At 29.4% G+C, this 17,149-nt stretch overlaps 5 protein-coding genes across 5 annotated transcripts; 3 read left to right on the top strand and 2 right to left on the bottom strand.

Moving 5' to 3' along the window:
• Positions 1–696: 696 nt before the first annotated feature.
• Positions 697–1,614, bottom strand: GO595_010753 (Ser/Thr protein phosphatase; the record flags this gene model as incomplete). The annotated part of the gene is made up of 1 exon (XM_067913466.1): positions 697–1,614. The coding sequence occupies one exon, from the start codon at positions 1,612–1,614 to the stop codon at positions 697–699; it is 918 nt and encodes a 305-aa protein (XP_067769491.1).
• Positions 1,615–1,868: 254 nt separating this feature from the next.
• On the top strand, positions 1,869–3,071 carry GO595_010754 (putative lipin; the record flags this gene model as incomplete). Its single annotated transcript, XM_067913467.1, has 1 exon — positions 1,869–3,071. One exon carries the CDS (start codon positions 1,869–1,871, stop codon positions 3,069–3,071), a length of 1,203 nt encoding a protein of 400 aa, XP_067769492.1.
• Positions 3,072–6,218: 3,147 nt separating this feature from the next.
• GO595_010755 (Mov34/MPN/PAD-1 family protein) lies at positions 6,219–7,031 on the top strand (the record flags this gene model as incomplete). The annotated part of the gene is made up of 1 exon (XM_067913469.1): positions 6,219–7,031. The coding sequence occupies one exon, from the start codon at positions 6,219–6,221 to the stop codon at positions 7,029–7,031; it is 813 nt and encodes a 270-aa protein (XP_067769493.1).
• A 431-nt stretch (positions 7,032–7,462) lies between these two features.
• Positions 7,463–10,522, top strand: GO595_010756 (uncharacterized protein; the record flags this gene model as incomplete). The annotated part of the gene is made up of 1 exon (XM_067913470.1): positions 7,463–10,522. The coding sequence occupies one exon, from the start codon at positions 7,463–7,465 to the stop codon at positions 10,520–10,522; it is 3,060 nt and encodes a 1,019-aa protein (XP_067769494.1).
• Positions 10,523–14,584: 4,062 nt separating this feature from the next.
• On the bottom strand, positions 14,585–15,184 carry GO595_010757 (ras-related C3 botulinum toxin substrate 2; the record flags this gene model as incomplete). The annotated part of the gene is made up of 1 exon (XM_067913471.1): positions 14,585–15,184. The coding sequence occupies one exon, from the start codon at positions 15,182–15,184 to the stop codon at positions 14,585–14,587; it is 600 nt and encodes a 199-aa protein (XP_067769495.1).
• Between the last annotated feature and the right edge of the window lie 1,965 nt (positions 15,185–17,149).

Genomic DNA, 17,149 nt, shown 5'->3' on the forward strand with positions numbered 1-17,149 from the left:
AAATATTTAGAAATCGACGAAATTTCGAATAATTTTAACTTTTCTCTTGAACGCAACATCACAGTTTATAATTGTGTCGAATATTTAAATATTTTTCCGATGAAAGAAGAAAAAGAATTTGTTATTAAATTTATATCGAATCATTTGAATGAAATTTATTCGAATGAAACAATTTATAAAGTTTCAAGTCAAGACTTCGAAGATATAATAAAATATTCTTCAACACATAATGATACGCACGATTCACTTGTTTATGTTATATTACATCTTCGTACTGACGAAAACACGCGAAACAAATATTTGAGTGAATATGTTGACATCAATAAAATAAGTTATCAAATTGTTGAAGAAATTCTTGAACGCAGTTCAACTAACATCAATCACATTCGGGATTTTATTGTCAAATTAATTCAATAAATATTTTATATATATTAAATATTAAATATTTTTTTTATTCTTTTTAATTCATAATAATATTTCATCATTCTAACTTAAATCAGTTATTTTTGTAAATATATATGAAATTTATGATTACATTTCCTTAATATCTTTATATGGTGATATTCATATATTTAAAATCAATTATTGTATTCAAGAAATGAGAATGAGAACAAAAAATTATTAAAATTATTTTATGTTTTAAATTGTTTATATTTTCATGAAATTTGTTTATTAAAATGTGTTTCATGACAATGTTTAGACAAAGTATGAAAGTGTGGTCGTGTCGGGCATAATGGCGCTGTCTTCGTGTGCTTCAAATCCAACAAGTCGACGATTGTGATGTTCGTCAAGTTTAAGAACTGTCGCTTTGCTGTTCGTCGTGTACATGTAATTCGGCGCTGACCAAACAAGAAGAAGTCGATCCCCGAAGTAATAATGGAAGCCTTCTTCTGCCATTTGGTGCGAACGCGTCAATAGATTTAAATGATTAAAATGCATAAAGCGATCGAACGCCTTTCGCCCATAAAGTGATCCTGCACCACGCGGACCGCGCGCATACTCTTCTACATCATCACTCGGATCTGACCAATAAAGATCAATAAGAATTCGATCATTGTCTGTAACTTCATCAAATTCTGCAGATGGAATTTCACGAAATCGATCGCATAACTGAATGTTCATAAGCGATGGCGCATGGCGACTGATGCCACCGTGAACTGAAAAGACCCGCTGATCAATGACGGCACAACATGGAAGTAAATCAAAGCTCTCGTTTAATAGCTTGTAGACTGTATGAGTGTTGTATAACTTAAGAGAGCTATCACTAAGTCCATGAGCGAAATTAACAGAACGTGCTTCATGATTTCCACGTAATAAATGAATTTGTTGAGGATATTTGACTTTAAGGAAGGCAAGATAAAGAAATGTTTGAATAGATTGATAGCCACGGTCAACATAATCACCCATAAAAAGATATTGTGTATCTTTGATATCACCTCCAGCTAAAAATAAATTCCCTAAATCAAATAATTGACCATGAATATCACCACATATTGTTATTGGAGCATGAAGTAAAAGAACATTTGGTAACTCTGCATTAATCTCATTTAATTTGTCTAATAATTGACTAACAACAATTTCATTTATTGTATCTCCTTTTTTGAAAAGATCCATTAATTCTGCTGGTTCAAGGCTGAGAAGTTGATCCAAATCATTCATTTCAAATATTTGGAGCACCCCAAAAAAATAACGGAAAAATTTCAAAGAAATGTTGAAAGTGGCAGGGCACCCTAATTTATGGATTTGAGGTGTTTACTAATCCGCATGTTTTGTATTAATATCTGGTCAAATAAAAATAATTCCGAAATGACGGTTATTTCCCACAATTTTCACTTGTATTTTTGTATGGAAACCCAAATCTTGAAAAAATGATAAAATACAACCCATCCACTCTTTCAGGTGCTTTAGACATAATCGTAATTGAGCATCCAGATGGAACTCTTAGGTCATCGCCATGGCACTTGCGCTTTGGAAAATTAGGTCTTTTTCATCATACAGGTAAAATTATATCAATCTCAATTAACGACCAAACTGCACCATTTTTTATGTGTGTTGATCTTCGTGGTAGGGGTGTATTTTTTGAATCTCAACAAATTAAAGCCAATCCTACATCAATCTCATATCCAATGAAGTCAACATCAAACGTTACCATCAAGCCTAAAGATATTCGCTCAGTTCTCTCACAATCTGAACCTGCTCGTGTTGTTAATTCCTCAGAAGAACTTGATTTTCAAATCCTTACACGTGATTCATCTGTTGACACAGAAGCATGTTTTCTTTATGAAGACCCAGATCCACTTCCTATTTCCACTGCATTAGGTTCCATTGATCTTTCACAATCCACTAAGTCACAATCCATAACCGATGATCCAGAAGTTACCTCAATCGAAATTGATCCCACACCATCACCTGTTCTTCTTGCAGGCATTAGACATCTTCTTAACCCCAACAAGAACGTCATCACCTTCACAGTCTCGTCTCTTATTCAAGGTCCGAAAACGGTCACCGCGTCACTTTTCCTATTTAACACTAACACCAAATTTATTGTTTCAGATGTTGATGGAACAGTTACCAGTTCTGATATTTTAGGTCATTTCTTACCAGCCGTTGGTAAGGATTGGACACATCCTGGTCTTGTACAATTATATTCCCATTTAGCCAAACGCGGATTTGTATTTATATATTTAAGCTCAAGGCCAATTGGGGAAGCACCACTAACGCGGAAAATGTTGCAAAAGATTCAGCAAAATGGGGTTTCGATTCCTGATGGCCCATTGATCACTTGTCCCGATCGACTATTTAAGGCATTCAAACGAGAATTTAAGCGAAAGCCACACGAGTTCAAGATACCTGCGCTGAAGAACTTGCAGTCGCTGTTCCCAGACAACGTGAACCCGATTGTGTTCGGATTCGGAAATCGACCAACTGACGTTTTGGCTTACAATGGAATCGGATTGAAGAACGAACAAGTGATGCTGTTTGATAAGAAACATCGAGTGATGAATGCAGAGGGAAAGAGAATATTCGAATCAATATTCGATTTGGAGAAAGAAATAGATAAATATGTATAATAAATCTGTCGTAAATAAGTTTATTTAAATTATCAATTGATATTAATGCAAAAGATATTTATGTGTTTTATTTTATATTTATTTTAATAATTTCTTATTTCAATATAATATTTGGGAATTATTTGAAACAACACTTATTGAAGCATCAGAAAAAGGTCATATAGAAATAGTTAAATTACTTCTTGAACAAAAAAGAATTGATATCAATGCTAAAAATATTTATTTGTTTTATTTTATATTTACTTTAATAATTTTGGATTTCAAAATATAATATTTGCAAATTATTTAAATTATTTAATACAGCGCCTACACTTGCATCTGTAAAGGGTTACACAGAAATAGTAAAACGATTATTAAAAGCTGCCCACATAAATGCAATTTTAAATAATGTAAATAATTTCCAAATATTAAATAGGAATAATAAAATTACTCATTGAACAAAAGAAGAATTATTTTTTATTTTACATCATAATAATTTATTAATATAGTACTATTTATTAAACAAGATTTTTGGTTAAATCTGAAGTGTCAAATTCCGATTCACCAAACTTGAAATCAACTTTTATTTCGTTGAATTCAATAATATTCAAAAGGAAAAGAATGAACAGCAAGAACAAAGTGATGAACTCAAACACAGTGAGCGCATGCGCAGCTTTAGAATGCCTGTCATGTCCTACAAGCGATACAAAAGGAATTAGACAAACAAATGTCAAAATTGCTAGAACAATTTTGGGAATTTTGTATCTCAAGATTCCAATTTTATGATGCCCAAAAAATATTAAAACAGGGAAAACAAGAAATGTTAAAAACCCTATACCTGCAAGTGTATTGTGAGCTGTAAGATTATCATTCATGCCACAATTACCTATTGCAATTAGAAATACTGGGACAGCTACTGCCGCAATTTTGAAATATTTGGCAGACGAAAAGCCACTTAATTGAAGGTGATCAACAACTCCATTGCAGTAAAAGAATATGATAAATCCTGAACATGACATGCATACTGCAAAAATACGATTCATTGGAAATACACTAGCTGTTCTAGAAATAGTTGGCCATTCACCTTTTTCTATATCAAACATTGCATAATTTACAATTATCATAATAATTAAAATAATAGAAAAAACAATTGGAATCCACTTTACATTAATATGAAACTGAAAAGAAAGTGAGTCATTATCTGCTTTTTCTTGAGGATTATCTGGAACATAGAGCTGTGCGTCAGGTTCGCCATTCATCAATAACTTGCGTTCAAATAAACGGTTAGTCAAAAAACATTGAATAGTTTACATTATGATAAAATGTCAAAAAATAGCCTCGTTCGAAATGACCGTTTAAGTATTCATTTGACCGTTAATTTCATAACGGTTTTAACTTTTCTGCTTCACAGAGAAGTTCACTTGCCAAGAAATTCATTTTATGATCGGTTACAAAGCATCAAAGAGAAATTTTGGTAACACTTCAATACTTCAACATTATGATACGGAAGATTTTCATATTGTTTATCAAAAATTGTTGTCATCACGCTATGAGACTTATATGGTTGGAATTTCACTTCTTGAGAAGCAGGCAAAAAACAAAGAGTTTTCACTTTGTTCTGACAAATTAATTATTGAATTATTAATGGAAAATCTTCAATCAGATAAATATGCATACAAGGAACCTCTCCTTAAGCCTTACCGATGGGCAATATGCGAAGAAAACAAATATCTTGATGGGATTCTTTCAGATGAATTATTTAGCACTTTTCTTAAAATTCTTGGTTCTGATGTAGATGATTTTCCAATTGTTAGATCGATTCTTCGCATTTATGCCAAAGTTTTTACTATCTATCCCGATTTTCTCATTTCACAGATAAATGATAAAAATTCGATAGTTTGGCTTTTACCCAAGAACATTGACTATTACTGTGAAAAATCCGCACAAGACGTTCGGTCACTTGAAGCTCTTACAGGTTGTTTGAGATTTTTAGTTTCATTTTTCAAAAATTATGAGTATGTTCAAGAAAAATATCCAAATTTTCTTATTGAGTTTTGTATCCCAATTACAGTCAAATGTATAACGTGTATTCTTCATTATAATACACCATTTGTTCTGTACACACTTAAATATCTTTACCACATCACGTTTGATGCTGACACTTTTCTTGTTTATCAATTTTTTACATCGATAAATATCTTCGAATTATTTCAACTTGCACTTCCACGTGGTTTAGAAATGTTTTACTTGTTGTCAATTGTTCGTAATTATTGTGAGACAGATAATGCTGAAATGAAGCAAGCAACAAAACAAATTATTGAACTTGTTACAAAAATTGAAAATTTCGGAGAATCAAGTATATGTCAATTTATTCATATTCTTTTTTATATAATGGGTTATTCATATGATGATTTTCTATTGGTATTAGATAGTGATTCTTTTATAAAAATTATTAGTAATTATTATTCGTTATCATTTAGAAATAGGAAAAACATAATCATTAGATCATTGAATCTAATTTGTATTAGCGGTAATGTGATACAATTGCTTTGGAATGCATTCTTTGAACACACAAAAATTAATATGTTTTATGAGTTCGTGGAATTCATAAAAAATGATTTGGCTCCAAAACATAATGAAATGGTAGTAAAAGCATTTTCAAATATCGCTTCTTACATAGGGAATAACCCGGAAGAAGTTGATAAAATACATGAAGCTTTTAGCGATACATCCGAAGGGGATATGGAAAACCAATTGTTTGAAATAATATATAATATGTTCAAAGGATTTCTTAATACTGATTAAACTATTGTGGTGTTATTTCTTGTTTTTTGTATTTTATAGTGATAACAATTCTAAAGAAATAGATCATTACAGAAAATTGGTGAATAATTTTTGATGTTATGTATCTCTCAAGCAAAAAATTATGAAATTAATGTTAACATTATAAAAGCATATTCTTAAATCATAAGTCCTTTTAAAGACTGGCATTACTAACGCCAAGTATGGACTTTCTGATTTTTATCCGTTGATGGAAGTATACAACAAATAATAATTATCATTTTTTTGAAGAAATTGTTTTAAATTTTGTTTCCTTAGTTTATTTTTGGCTTATCGGCGGCGGTTCAACAGAATTATTACGGTTATTTCTCGGCCACTCGCTTATATATGTATACAACATCCAGAAATAGCATCTTATTCACTGATACAGAAATCAGCAAGCCTCCTATTTCACTTGTTAAAATCCACCCACTTGTAATTTTTTCAATTGCTGATGCATTTGAGCGATCACTTTCAAACAAACAACAACCACTACTTAGAGGCGAAGAACGTGAAGCGATTGGAGTTCTTTATGGTGAAGTAACCGATAACGAAGCAATTGTTTACGATAGTTTTCCATGCGTTCCATCAAAAACATCATCCATTGATGAAGCACTTCGCGAAAAAATGCACAGAGAACACGAATTACTTTTCAGAAATGAAGAACTCCTTGGATATTACACATTTAGTCAGAGACAAATTGATTGCCCAAGTGTTATTCCAGAAGGCGCATCTTTTATCCACATTTGGATGAAGCCATCCAACCCACCAAAGATCGATGTTTTCTCTATCAAAACATCTAATGGAATCATTGTTTCCACACCAATTGAATACGTCATAGATGCATCAGCAGAGGAACAACTCGGACTTTCGCGTTTAGCCTCATCCGGAAGTCGAGGATCCCTCCAAGCAGCTATACGTGAGCTCATAAATCTTCTCAAATTCATGAATGACATATGCCAATCATCAGATATAAAGATGAAAGACAAATTAATCGGAAGACAAATTCAAGCAGCACTCGCTAAAATATCTCTTAAGGATTCATCCAAGAGCGCCCTCAATAAGGCAATCCATGATATCCAGTCATTTTTAGATGTATTGAAGAATGCCGATCAAAACACAAAAGAAGTCGAACACTTACTTTCTTTACCAATTGATTAAACAAATTACATTTTATTACGCTTTCCTTTTGTTTATCGTTTAACATAATTTATTTCATTAGAAATTTAAAAATTATTTTATATAACTTGATTGGAAAATAAAAAAAAAGTAATTAAGTTATATAGATTGTTGATGGTTATTTTTTTGAGAAAAGAAATTAATTTCAAAATTTACAATTAAATTTCCTTCTATGTGTATTCACTCGAATCCACATTGATTTTTGGTATAATTACTTTGTTGTTTAAGCATTAAAAATTATTTTCTCTTGAAATTAATTTTTCATCATTTTTATGATTTTTTAATTTTTTTTTAAAGTATTGATATTAACCTGTAATTCTGTTGTAAGAAATTGTTTTTACTATTTCATGAGGATAATTTACTTTTTTTAAGCTAAGTTTCCAGCATGACCACGGTCAAAAATAGAGAAAAAAATGGATCCATATTTAAATCAAATTCTAGAAATTTATAATGTTATTAAAGCTGGTATAGACAATACAGCAATTGCCCAAGCAACACAACTAGCAGAGAAAATTTACCAAGATCCTCAATCAATTCAATCATTATTAACAATTTTATCAAATAATTATGATCTGTTTTGTAGAAAAAATGCTGCTATTGCACTTCGTCGTGCAGTCATTGTGCATAACCAAATGATTAATGACCAAACAAAAACTGCAATGGTTCAACAATTATTACAAGTTTTGCAAAATGAAACAAACCCAGATCTTCAAAAAAACATCAAACAAGTAATTTCTAAACTTAAAACAATTCAATCACAACAATTAATTTTAGAATTTGCAAATCGTTCATTAGAATCAGGAAATCAAAACTTGCTTGTTTCATCTCTTATGTTGGTAAAAAGTTTAGATCTAGATGAACTTCCACAATTTACGCAATTTTTCATCTCTCTCATCAGACAAGGATTAAATCTTCCATCTCCTATTCCAGCTCTTGACCTTGCCTTCCGAATTGGGAATGGACTTCTTTCGCAAGAGCAAGAAGTTCGTTTTTTCATGGCACAAGTTTGGAATCAAATGTTAGCTGTTATTCCACAATGTTTTGGAAATCAATATATGCTAGCTTATTTTGATCGTAAGATCTATGATTCATTTGAGAATGATGCAGAATATGCAGATCCAGCATCAATAATTGATCAAATACTTCCACTTGTAGGTAATCCTGAAGTACCTATTGAAGCACAACCTTTCTTAGCAAAAATGGTTGGATCAGCTATTGGAGCTCCAGGAGCATCACAAGAATTAAGCTCCACCGAAATCGTTCCAGAGATCATTCAACGGTTTTTCCGTCTATCGGCCGCACTTTTTAATCCACAAGACCAGCTTTCACTTTCTGGCGTTGATGTCTTTGAAGACATTTGTGAAGCCTTTACTTTTGATGAATTTTTCCTTAATACACTTATTAATGCCACAGATGAGTTATATTCTAATCCTAATACGCGTCCAGGTATAATATTATCATTTGGGCATTTAATTAGTTTTAAATCGGAAGATATTTCTGAACAATTTTCATATATCGTACCATTATTTGCACAAAGTTGTTTAGATCAAACACGTTTAGTACGTGATTCCGCAGCATATGCAATTAGTGAATTATCTGAAGAATATTTCAAAGAAATAGATGAATACTTTGAAGAATTGGCAACATCTATACTTAAAAGCTTAACTATCGAATATTCACAAGATATGATTCTAGCATTAACGAAACTTTTTGAGTATTCATCGAATACTGATCCTATATTTGAAGATGCATATAAATTACTTATTACATGGTTAGCAAATTCTCCTGAATCAGTCCAACAAATATTATTCCCATGTTTATCAGAGTTATGTATTCATTCAAAGTCATTAATTCAACAACATTTCGAAGAAGTATTTCAATTAATGAATCAATTTATATTTAATACTGATAAACAATATCTTGCTGAACCATCAATAGATTGTTTATCACATTTAGCAATTACATGTAGAGAATTATTTGCTCCACATGCATTACAATTTGCTCAATTTATTGCTCCTTTTATGGTAAATGAACAAGAATCATTACAAATTCTTGCTTTACAAGCATTTGGTAGAATTGTACAATTTCATTCATCAAAAATCGAAGCATTACTACCACAGATAATTCCAGTTTTATTACAAATTGGCGCTAAGGATCTTGGGCCACAATTTGTAGCGGAATATTTTCGATTCCAACAATTAGAATCGACTGGTGAAGCTACATTTTACTTAGAAATTGAAGAAGATAATAAAGATAAAATTTCGCCGTATGCAATTCCTGCATTAGCACTTTCATTACTTGCATCAATTTCATATGAATTTCCATCAATATTAGCTCCAATTATTGGTGACGTAATAAATGAAATACAACTTCAAGCAAAATTGGCTTCACAAGATGCAATGGATATAACATGTAAAGCAATGGTTTATTTCATTGAAGCTATAGCTAAAACTGATATTGATCATTCACAAATTGCATTAATATTTTCGGAAATTGCATTAAATATGATTAAAACTACAAACGAATTAGAAACAGCAGGCGAAAGTTTTAATGTTTTAGCTGAAATTGTTCGAGCATTTGGTGCATATTCTTTAGGTCAAAACTTTAATGTTCTTTGTGAAGTTTTACAAGATTTCTTTAATGGGAAATTAATATGTCAAGAAGATGAGTTCAAATATAATGAAGAATTGTTTTATCCAATTGTTAAAATGTTTAATGAAATGATAGCATCATTTGGACCTAAAGCGCCTGAACTACTTGGAAAATTCGTACCAGTATTATTACAAATGTTAGAAAGCAAGAAATCCGATTTCATTTCATTTGCAATTCAAACACTTGGACAATTTGTTGAAGATTGTGCAACTCAATTACCTGTTGACATATTACAAAAGATATTCCAAATAGCAGTCACAGGGTTACAAAGGAATAATGATGAATGTGTATATGTATTAAATCAATTCACAACTGGTGCGCCAGAATTTCTTAAACAATATACAGGACAATTAATACAAATTTTATTCACAAAAATTAAGCAGAAACATAAAAAATCCGTTTCTTATTTGTCATTTCTTGATAACGTTGTTGCTTTGATTGGTGAAATACGTCGAAATGTTTTAGGTGATGAGTTCCCTATTCAACAATTCCTCGTTCCTTGTTTAAATCATATGCCTGCAGTCGAAGATCAAACAGTTAATTTGGATATGATGAACTTTTACGTTTGGTTGGCAGAGAAAACAAATTGTCAGCCAATGGACTTGTTCGCTTCGGTGGCAATCAAATTGTTCGCTGCGCCAAGAGAAGAAATCGGTGGAATAGCTGAAGATGATTCGGGTATACTACAAAGAGTCTTGCAAATTTTGTTCAATATTTTAAAGCAATTGCCAAACGCTGAAGAATTCGTAACAGTTGTATGTAATGGTGATGCCATAAAGGTACAAAGAGTGAAAGAAACGCTCGCAAATGTTCCTCAATAAATCCTTTTTTCATATAAAATAATATTGTAGAAATGATAACCAAAAAGAAATTCAATTTTGAGAAAAATGATAAGATAGAAAATTTAATTTTTTCGATTGTAATGTTGTAATGGATGTGTTTTGAAAAAATTAATGTTCTCCTAATTGAAAAATACAAAAACATGAGAAAAAAACAATTGTTCTTTTTTATTTCAATTCATTTTGTGTATTGGCAAACTGACGAATACAACCGTGATCTACCGTCGTTTTTTGTGTTGGTAACCGTTAATCACGGTTTACAATTGAAGCGATAATTTCGGTTTATTCAATTTGGATACATTCAATTTTTTCTTTGACTTGTGCCAGAAAAACTGAAATATTCCTTGCGGTTGCGAAAATTTAATGTTCCATGAATTATTTGTGATTGCAATCGATGTTTATTCGTTTTCATGCATGAAACTATTGCCAATGAGGTCATTATTCACTAATAGAAATTATTTCCAATATTAAATCAAATATCAAAATGTATATTATTTTGATAAACTCAAAAGTATTTTATTAAACATGATATTTATTGTAGTTCTTTCATTACTGCTAATCAAATTTAATTCAACGAAATCATATCAAAATAATATCGTGATTCATGATAAGATAGAAAAGTCAAATAATATGATTTCTGTATTTCTATTAGTCATGTTTTGCATTCATACTTTTGAAATTTTTGATTATTCAAATCTAACTCTTACTATATTAGCACAAAAAGAATTTGAAGAACGAGATTTTTATAAAAATGAAGCATTACATGTTGCAATTGATGGTTCTATTACAGAAATGGAACAAAATGCCTTCTATGGCTGGTACTATTTAACAACTGTCCACATTGGGGATTCGGTGATATCAATTGGTGATTATGCATTTTGGGAATGTGATCAATTATCAAGTGTTATTATTGGAGAAAATGTAAAAACAATAGGGAATTTTACATTTTCATCTGGGTTTTTAATGACAAATATTACTATCCCAAAATCAGTTGAATCAATTGGTGATGCTGCATTCTTAGGTGTCTATTTTGAGCATATTAAAGTATCTGATGAAAGCACTTATTATTCATCAAAAGATGGAGTTTTAATAATAAAGATTTTTCAAAAATTATTTGTTTTCCAATGGGAATGAAAAATGAAACATTTGAAATACCAAATTCAGTAACAACTATTGGAAATTATGAATTTTTTTATAGTTTTTGGCTGATTAACATTGCTATCCCAAATTCTGTTATAACTATTGGAAATTATGCATTTGATTATTGTATTGCAACAGAAAAAATTATCATCGGAAAAAATGTGTTAACGATTGGATGTTATGCATTTGGTGATTGCTCTTCGTTAAGATATATAGAAATTCCTGATTCGACTATTTCAATTGGTGATTTTGTGTTTTCATATTGTATACATTTCTTATTATAAACATTGGAAATCATTTAATTGCAATTGGAGAGAACGCGTTTTATCAATGTAATTAATTGGTGAATGTCTTAATTCCTGATTCAATTGAATCAATTGGAAATGAAGCATTTTATTATTGTTCTTCGTTAAAAAATATTACAATTCCAAAATCTGTTATGTCAATTGGCCAAAATATTTTTGGATATTGTACAAATCTTCAATTCATTAAAGTATCTGATGAAAATAATTATTATTCAGTAAAAGATGGAATTCTTTATGATAAAAATTATTCAACAATTCTTTGTTATCCAAAAGGAATATCTAATAATACATTTGAGATTCCTTCTTCTGTTGCAACAATTGGAAGTCATACATTTTATTGTACGTCATTAATAAATATTACCATTCCAACTTCTGTTACAACCATTGGAAGTAATGCATTTTGTTATTGTACTTCGTCATTCATTTACATGAAAATTTCAGTTATTATTCAATCGATTGATCACAATTTGTTTTCTTTTTGTAAATTATTAACAAATATTATAATTCCTGAATCTGTTAAATCAATTGGAAATGATGCATTTTATTTTTGTTCAAAATTAATAAATATCATAATTCCCGATTCTGTTGAATTTATTGGAGAAAATGCTTTTAGAAGTTGCACAAGTCTTCAATTTATTTAAGTATCTGTTAAAAATAATCATTATTCATCAGTAGATGGAATTCTTTATAATAAAAACCATACAATAATTATTTGTTACCAGAAGCAATAACTAATGAAACATTTATAATTCCTCTAATTGTTTTAACATCTCTAAAGATTATAATTCCAAATTATGTTAAAACAATAGGAAATTATTCATTTTATCAATGTAACATATTAACTAATTTTACAATTCCTGATATGGTCACTTTAATTGAAACATATGCTTTTTCCTATTGTAATAAATTAGAAACAATTATTATTGGTAATAGTGTAACTTCAAATGGAAGTTATGCATTTTATTATTGTACTTCCTTAACAAATATTACAATTCCAAATTCAGTTAAATCAATAGAACCAAATACTTTTATGGAATGTACAAATCTTTAATTTATTGAAGTATCAGCTGAAAATAATTTTTATACTGATATTAATGGAATTTTATTTAATAAATATATTACTTCAATTGTTTGTTATCCAAAAACAGTTATATTAATTAAAGATTTTACATTTTATAAATGTTCTGAAATAAAGATAATTACCATTGGAGATAATTTGGAAAAAATAGGAAAGAATGCATTTTATTATTGTACATCATTAACAAATATTATAATTCCAAATTCAGTCACTTCAATTAAAGATTATTCATTTTATTATTGTACATCATTAAAAAATATTACAATTCCAAATAGTGTTATATAAATCAGAGATAGTGCATTTTCTTCATGTTTAAACTTAGAAACTAATGTCAAATATATAGAAAGTTACGCATTTTATAGCTGCAACAATCTTAATTGTATATATTTTATTGGCCAAAATTCACTTAAAATATTTGGCCAGTATATCTTTGGAAATGTTCCTGCTAAATATGTAATGACATCAGATTTATGTCAAGGAACTAAATTCGCATCATTGGATGTAATTAAGGGCGAAACTATTGAAGAATGTGAACCTTATTCTTGGCCAACACATACGTTTACAAATTCGAATTCATTTACAAAATCAAATACATTTTAAACGCTCAAACCAAAATGATTATAATTATTGTTTGTGTATGTGTTGTTGTAATCATCATTGTTTTATTACTTGTTCGTATTCGTAATAAGAAACAAAGTCAATTGAAAAGTATCAGTGAAGAAAACATTGATAAAAATGCTAACATTTCATCTAACATTGGCATGAATTTATATAATATTGATGAAGATCCATTTGCATATGATTTCAAGGAAAACAATATTATTAGAAATATTTAAAGCTAATCAAATATATATAAAAATATCAATAAAAAGCGAGAGAATTATTTTAGATGTTAAGCTTCGATATTTGAATATTATGGATAAGAAGTAAAAAAGTATGAAACTTTATAAAGAATAATAAAAAACATACGTTTCACTTGTTTGCGAAAAAAATGCAAAACAATAAATAATATTGCTTCCCAATATCTAATACATACAATGTATGTTATTGGATGTGATTGATTACCATTCAACTAATAATATTATTGAATGGCGAATTGTTGAAGGAGTATTAAAATTGTAAATCTTTATTAAGATTTGTATTGGATTGATTAAAAAAATAGATATGATGATGACATTCATCCAAAAGGGATAATGTGTTTTTATCTTAAATAATCTTTCATAAACATTTTTATAAATTTAGTTTTTATTATAGCTAAAATAAAGCTTGACTATCTCTACCAGTCAGGTATTTAAATGTTAAAATATTTTTCAAGCAAATTTCGATATTTTACCTAATTCTTGAACAAGTCAAATATTTACAAATGATTGAGCCATTTAATGTTTAACAATTTTTTTTTACAAATAATTTTGGATGTATTGTGTATAAACTCGAAAGATTAAATATGAAAAAAAAAATCATGTTGAGAACTTCAGACCTTTATTTTCAACGTAAAATTGATTTGCCTATTTCCAAGATAAGTTAGAAAATATTACAGCAGCCACCACTTTTGTTTGTATTTTGTTTCGCTTCCTCTTGAGGTTGTGGGTTGATAGCAGTTTTGATTGCAAGTTGGAATACTTCGTTAAGATTGTATTGTTTTAAGGCAGAACATTCGATATAAGCAGCTGCTTTGAGGGTCTTTGATGTCGCTTGCCCTTTTGATGTAGGGATTGGAGACTCACCAACCTGGCATTTTGAGGGATCTTTTTCGTATTCATCTCTTAAATCAGATTTGAGACCAACCAAAATAAATGGCACGTCTTTACAGTGTTCTCTCATTTCAGGGATCCAAATTGTTGAAACGTTTTCAAGGGATGCTGGACTGACCAAAGAGAAACATACGAGGAAAACATCGGTTTCTGGGTAACTCAAAGGTCTAAGATTTTTATAATCTTCTTGACCTGCTGTATCCCAAAGTTGTAGGTTGATAGCTTGGTTATCGCACATAACGTTTGTTGTGTAATTATCGAAAACGGTAGGGACATAATCTGTTGGGAAAACGTTAGATGTGTAGCTGATAAGCAAGCAAGTCTTTCCAATTGCACCATCACCAATAACAACGCACTTAAGGTGTTTCATCACCAGCTAAACTTTTTGACAAAAACCGGTGTTCTTCGTTCGCCATACAAATAATTCTGTTGGAGCTTTTGATTTTCAATGACGATAGGTATTGTAAACAGTGGGCCATTTTAGTGATTGTATCATCTATTTGATAAAGACATTCACATTATCTACAAACATGTCTCATATACGTTCTCAAATAAAACATTATATTTATACATATTGCTTAGGTACAGGGATATTCAGTGATTTCTGTTTTGTAAATGTCAGATTATGCAATGCTAAAATTTACCTCAAAAAACGATTAAAAATATATCAAATATAGTCATATTACAAAAAGTGACCTAAATTTTAAGCAAGAAAAATCATCAAAAATACACATTTCAAAATTCATTAATCTTGGTTTTTTTTATCTGTGATCTAATAACATAATTTCTAATAGAATATAATCTCACAAAGGTAGTCTTTAATCAAAAAATATTTGAAATTATTATCAAATAAATTTATTTACTTTGGTAAATTCTAATAGTATATCTATTTAATGTGCTTCCAAGCATGTCACTGTCAAAAAGTCATTTGTTTATGCATGTAACTTTTGTAAATGGAAATTAAACAGTTTCATTTTCGAAACGATGACGCAATTAATGAAATTATTATTAAATAAGTAAGGATTACGTTAAGAACAATTTTTTATTGAAGTTTTTCTGATTATGCACTTTATAATATTATTGTTTTTATGTATTTACATTTTGCTTTGTGAATATATTTGTTATATTGTATATTGTTATTTTGATGATATTCATATGTTTGTGTGTTTATATCAACTTTTGTTTTGATACAATTATTTCGATTGTTTTCTCTGAACATTTGATATTTGAGTTGATTTTGATTATTAGCAATATACGCTTCATTTCTATTTCTTATTGAAAATGAAGATTTGATATTTGTAGAAGAGGAATATGAATTAGAATTTTCGCTTGTACTTTTTTCAAGGATTGTTCAATTAGTTTCTCAATTAAATAATATGATTCTGGTGTGTTCTTTGTAGTTATACGTTTGATAAAAATTGAAATTCGTTTAACGATATTTTGATTAATTTCTTCTTTTTTCATTTGAAGTGTTTTTAAAAAATTTATTTAAATATCAGACACATGCTTTTGTGATGAAAATGCATTATAAGCCATGCTACTTATTATTATAATAAATGTATTTGGAAAATTTAAATCGAATAATTCCAATACTTTTTTAACTGACACCTGGAAGTTTTCTTCAGTTAGACTGAATATCGTTTTCTCAAGCTTAATTAGGAATTTCAAGCTGGTTGACAGATCACCCAACTGTTTATCTCCTGTGTTTATGGCAGTATCATCATTAAGCATGTGCTTTAGCGAAATCAAAGCTTTAAACAAACCCGCAACGTTTTGGGGGTACCCGTTCCAAGAAATCCATAGATAACCAATCACTTTTATAATCACAATCATTACAATCTTCATAACCTAGTATATTGAGTGATTATAATATATAAATTTCATGTTATAACATCCTTAGATCTGTTTTTCTTACTAATTTAATATGATTCCACAAATTGATATTTTGAATTAATAATAACTAAATATGATAATAATATTAATTTAAAGGCAAATTTTTTTTCATCATTTCATGATATAGAGGACAAGTTTTCAGAGAAAAAATATCGCACAGAGTCATTCATTTTTAACAATTAAAAGATCATTTAACCAAAGATTTTATAATTTTTAGGTATGGGGAATAATCATTTTTCTTAATATATATATATTCCAAACCTTTTTTTCCATTCAATAAATATGTTTTGTTTTAAGTAACGTATAATTATATATAAAGTAAATCTTTTGATTACTTAATGAATTTAAACATGTATCAAATGCAAAAACACGTTTGGTCACCATATTGACCGTTAAAGCTTGTTGTGTTCCTTCCACAGCAATACACTTCATCTAAAAAGAC

Source organism: Histomonas meleagridis, assembly GCF_020186115.1.
Source record: "Histomonas meleagridis strain 2922-C6/04-10x chromosome Unknown scaffold_61, whole genome shotgun sequence".
Taxonomy (NCBI): domain Eukaryota; phylum Parabasalia; order Tritrichomonadida; family Dientamoebidae; genus Histomonas; species Histomonas meleagridis.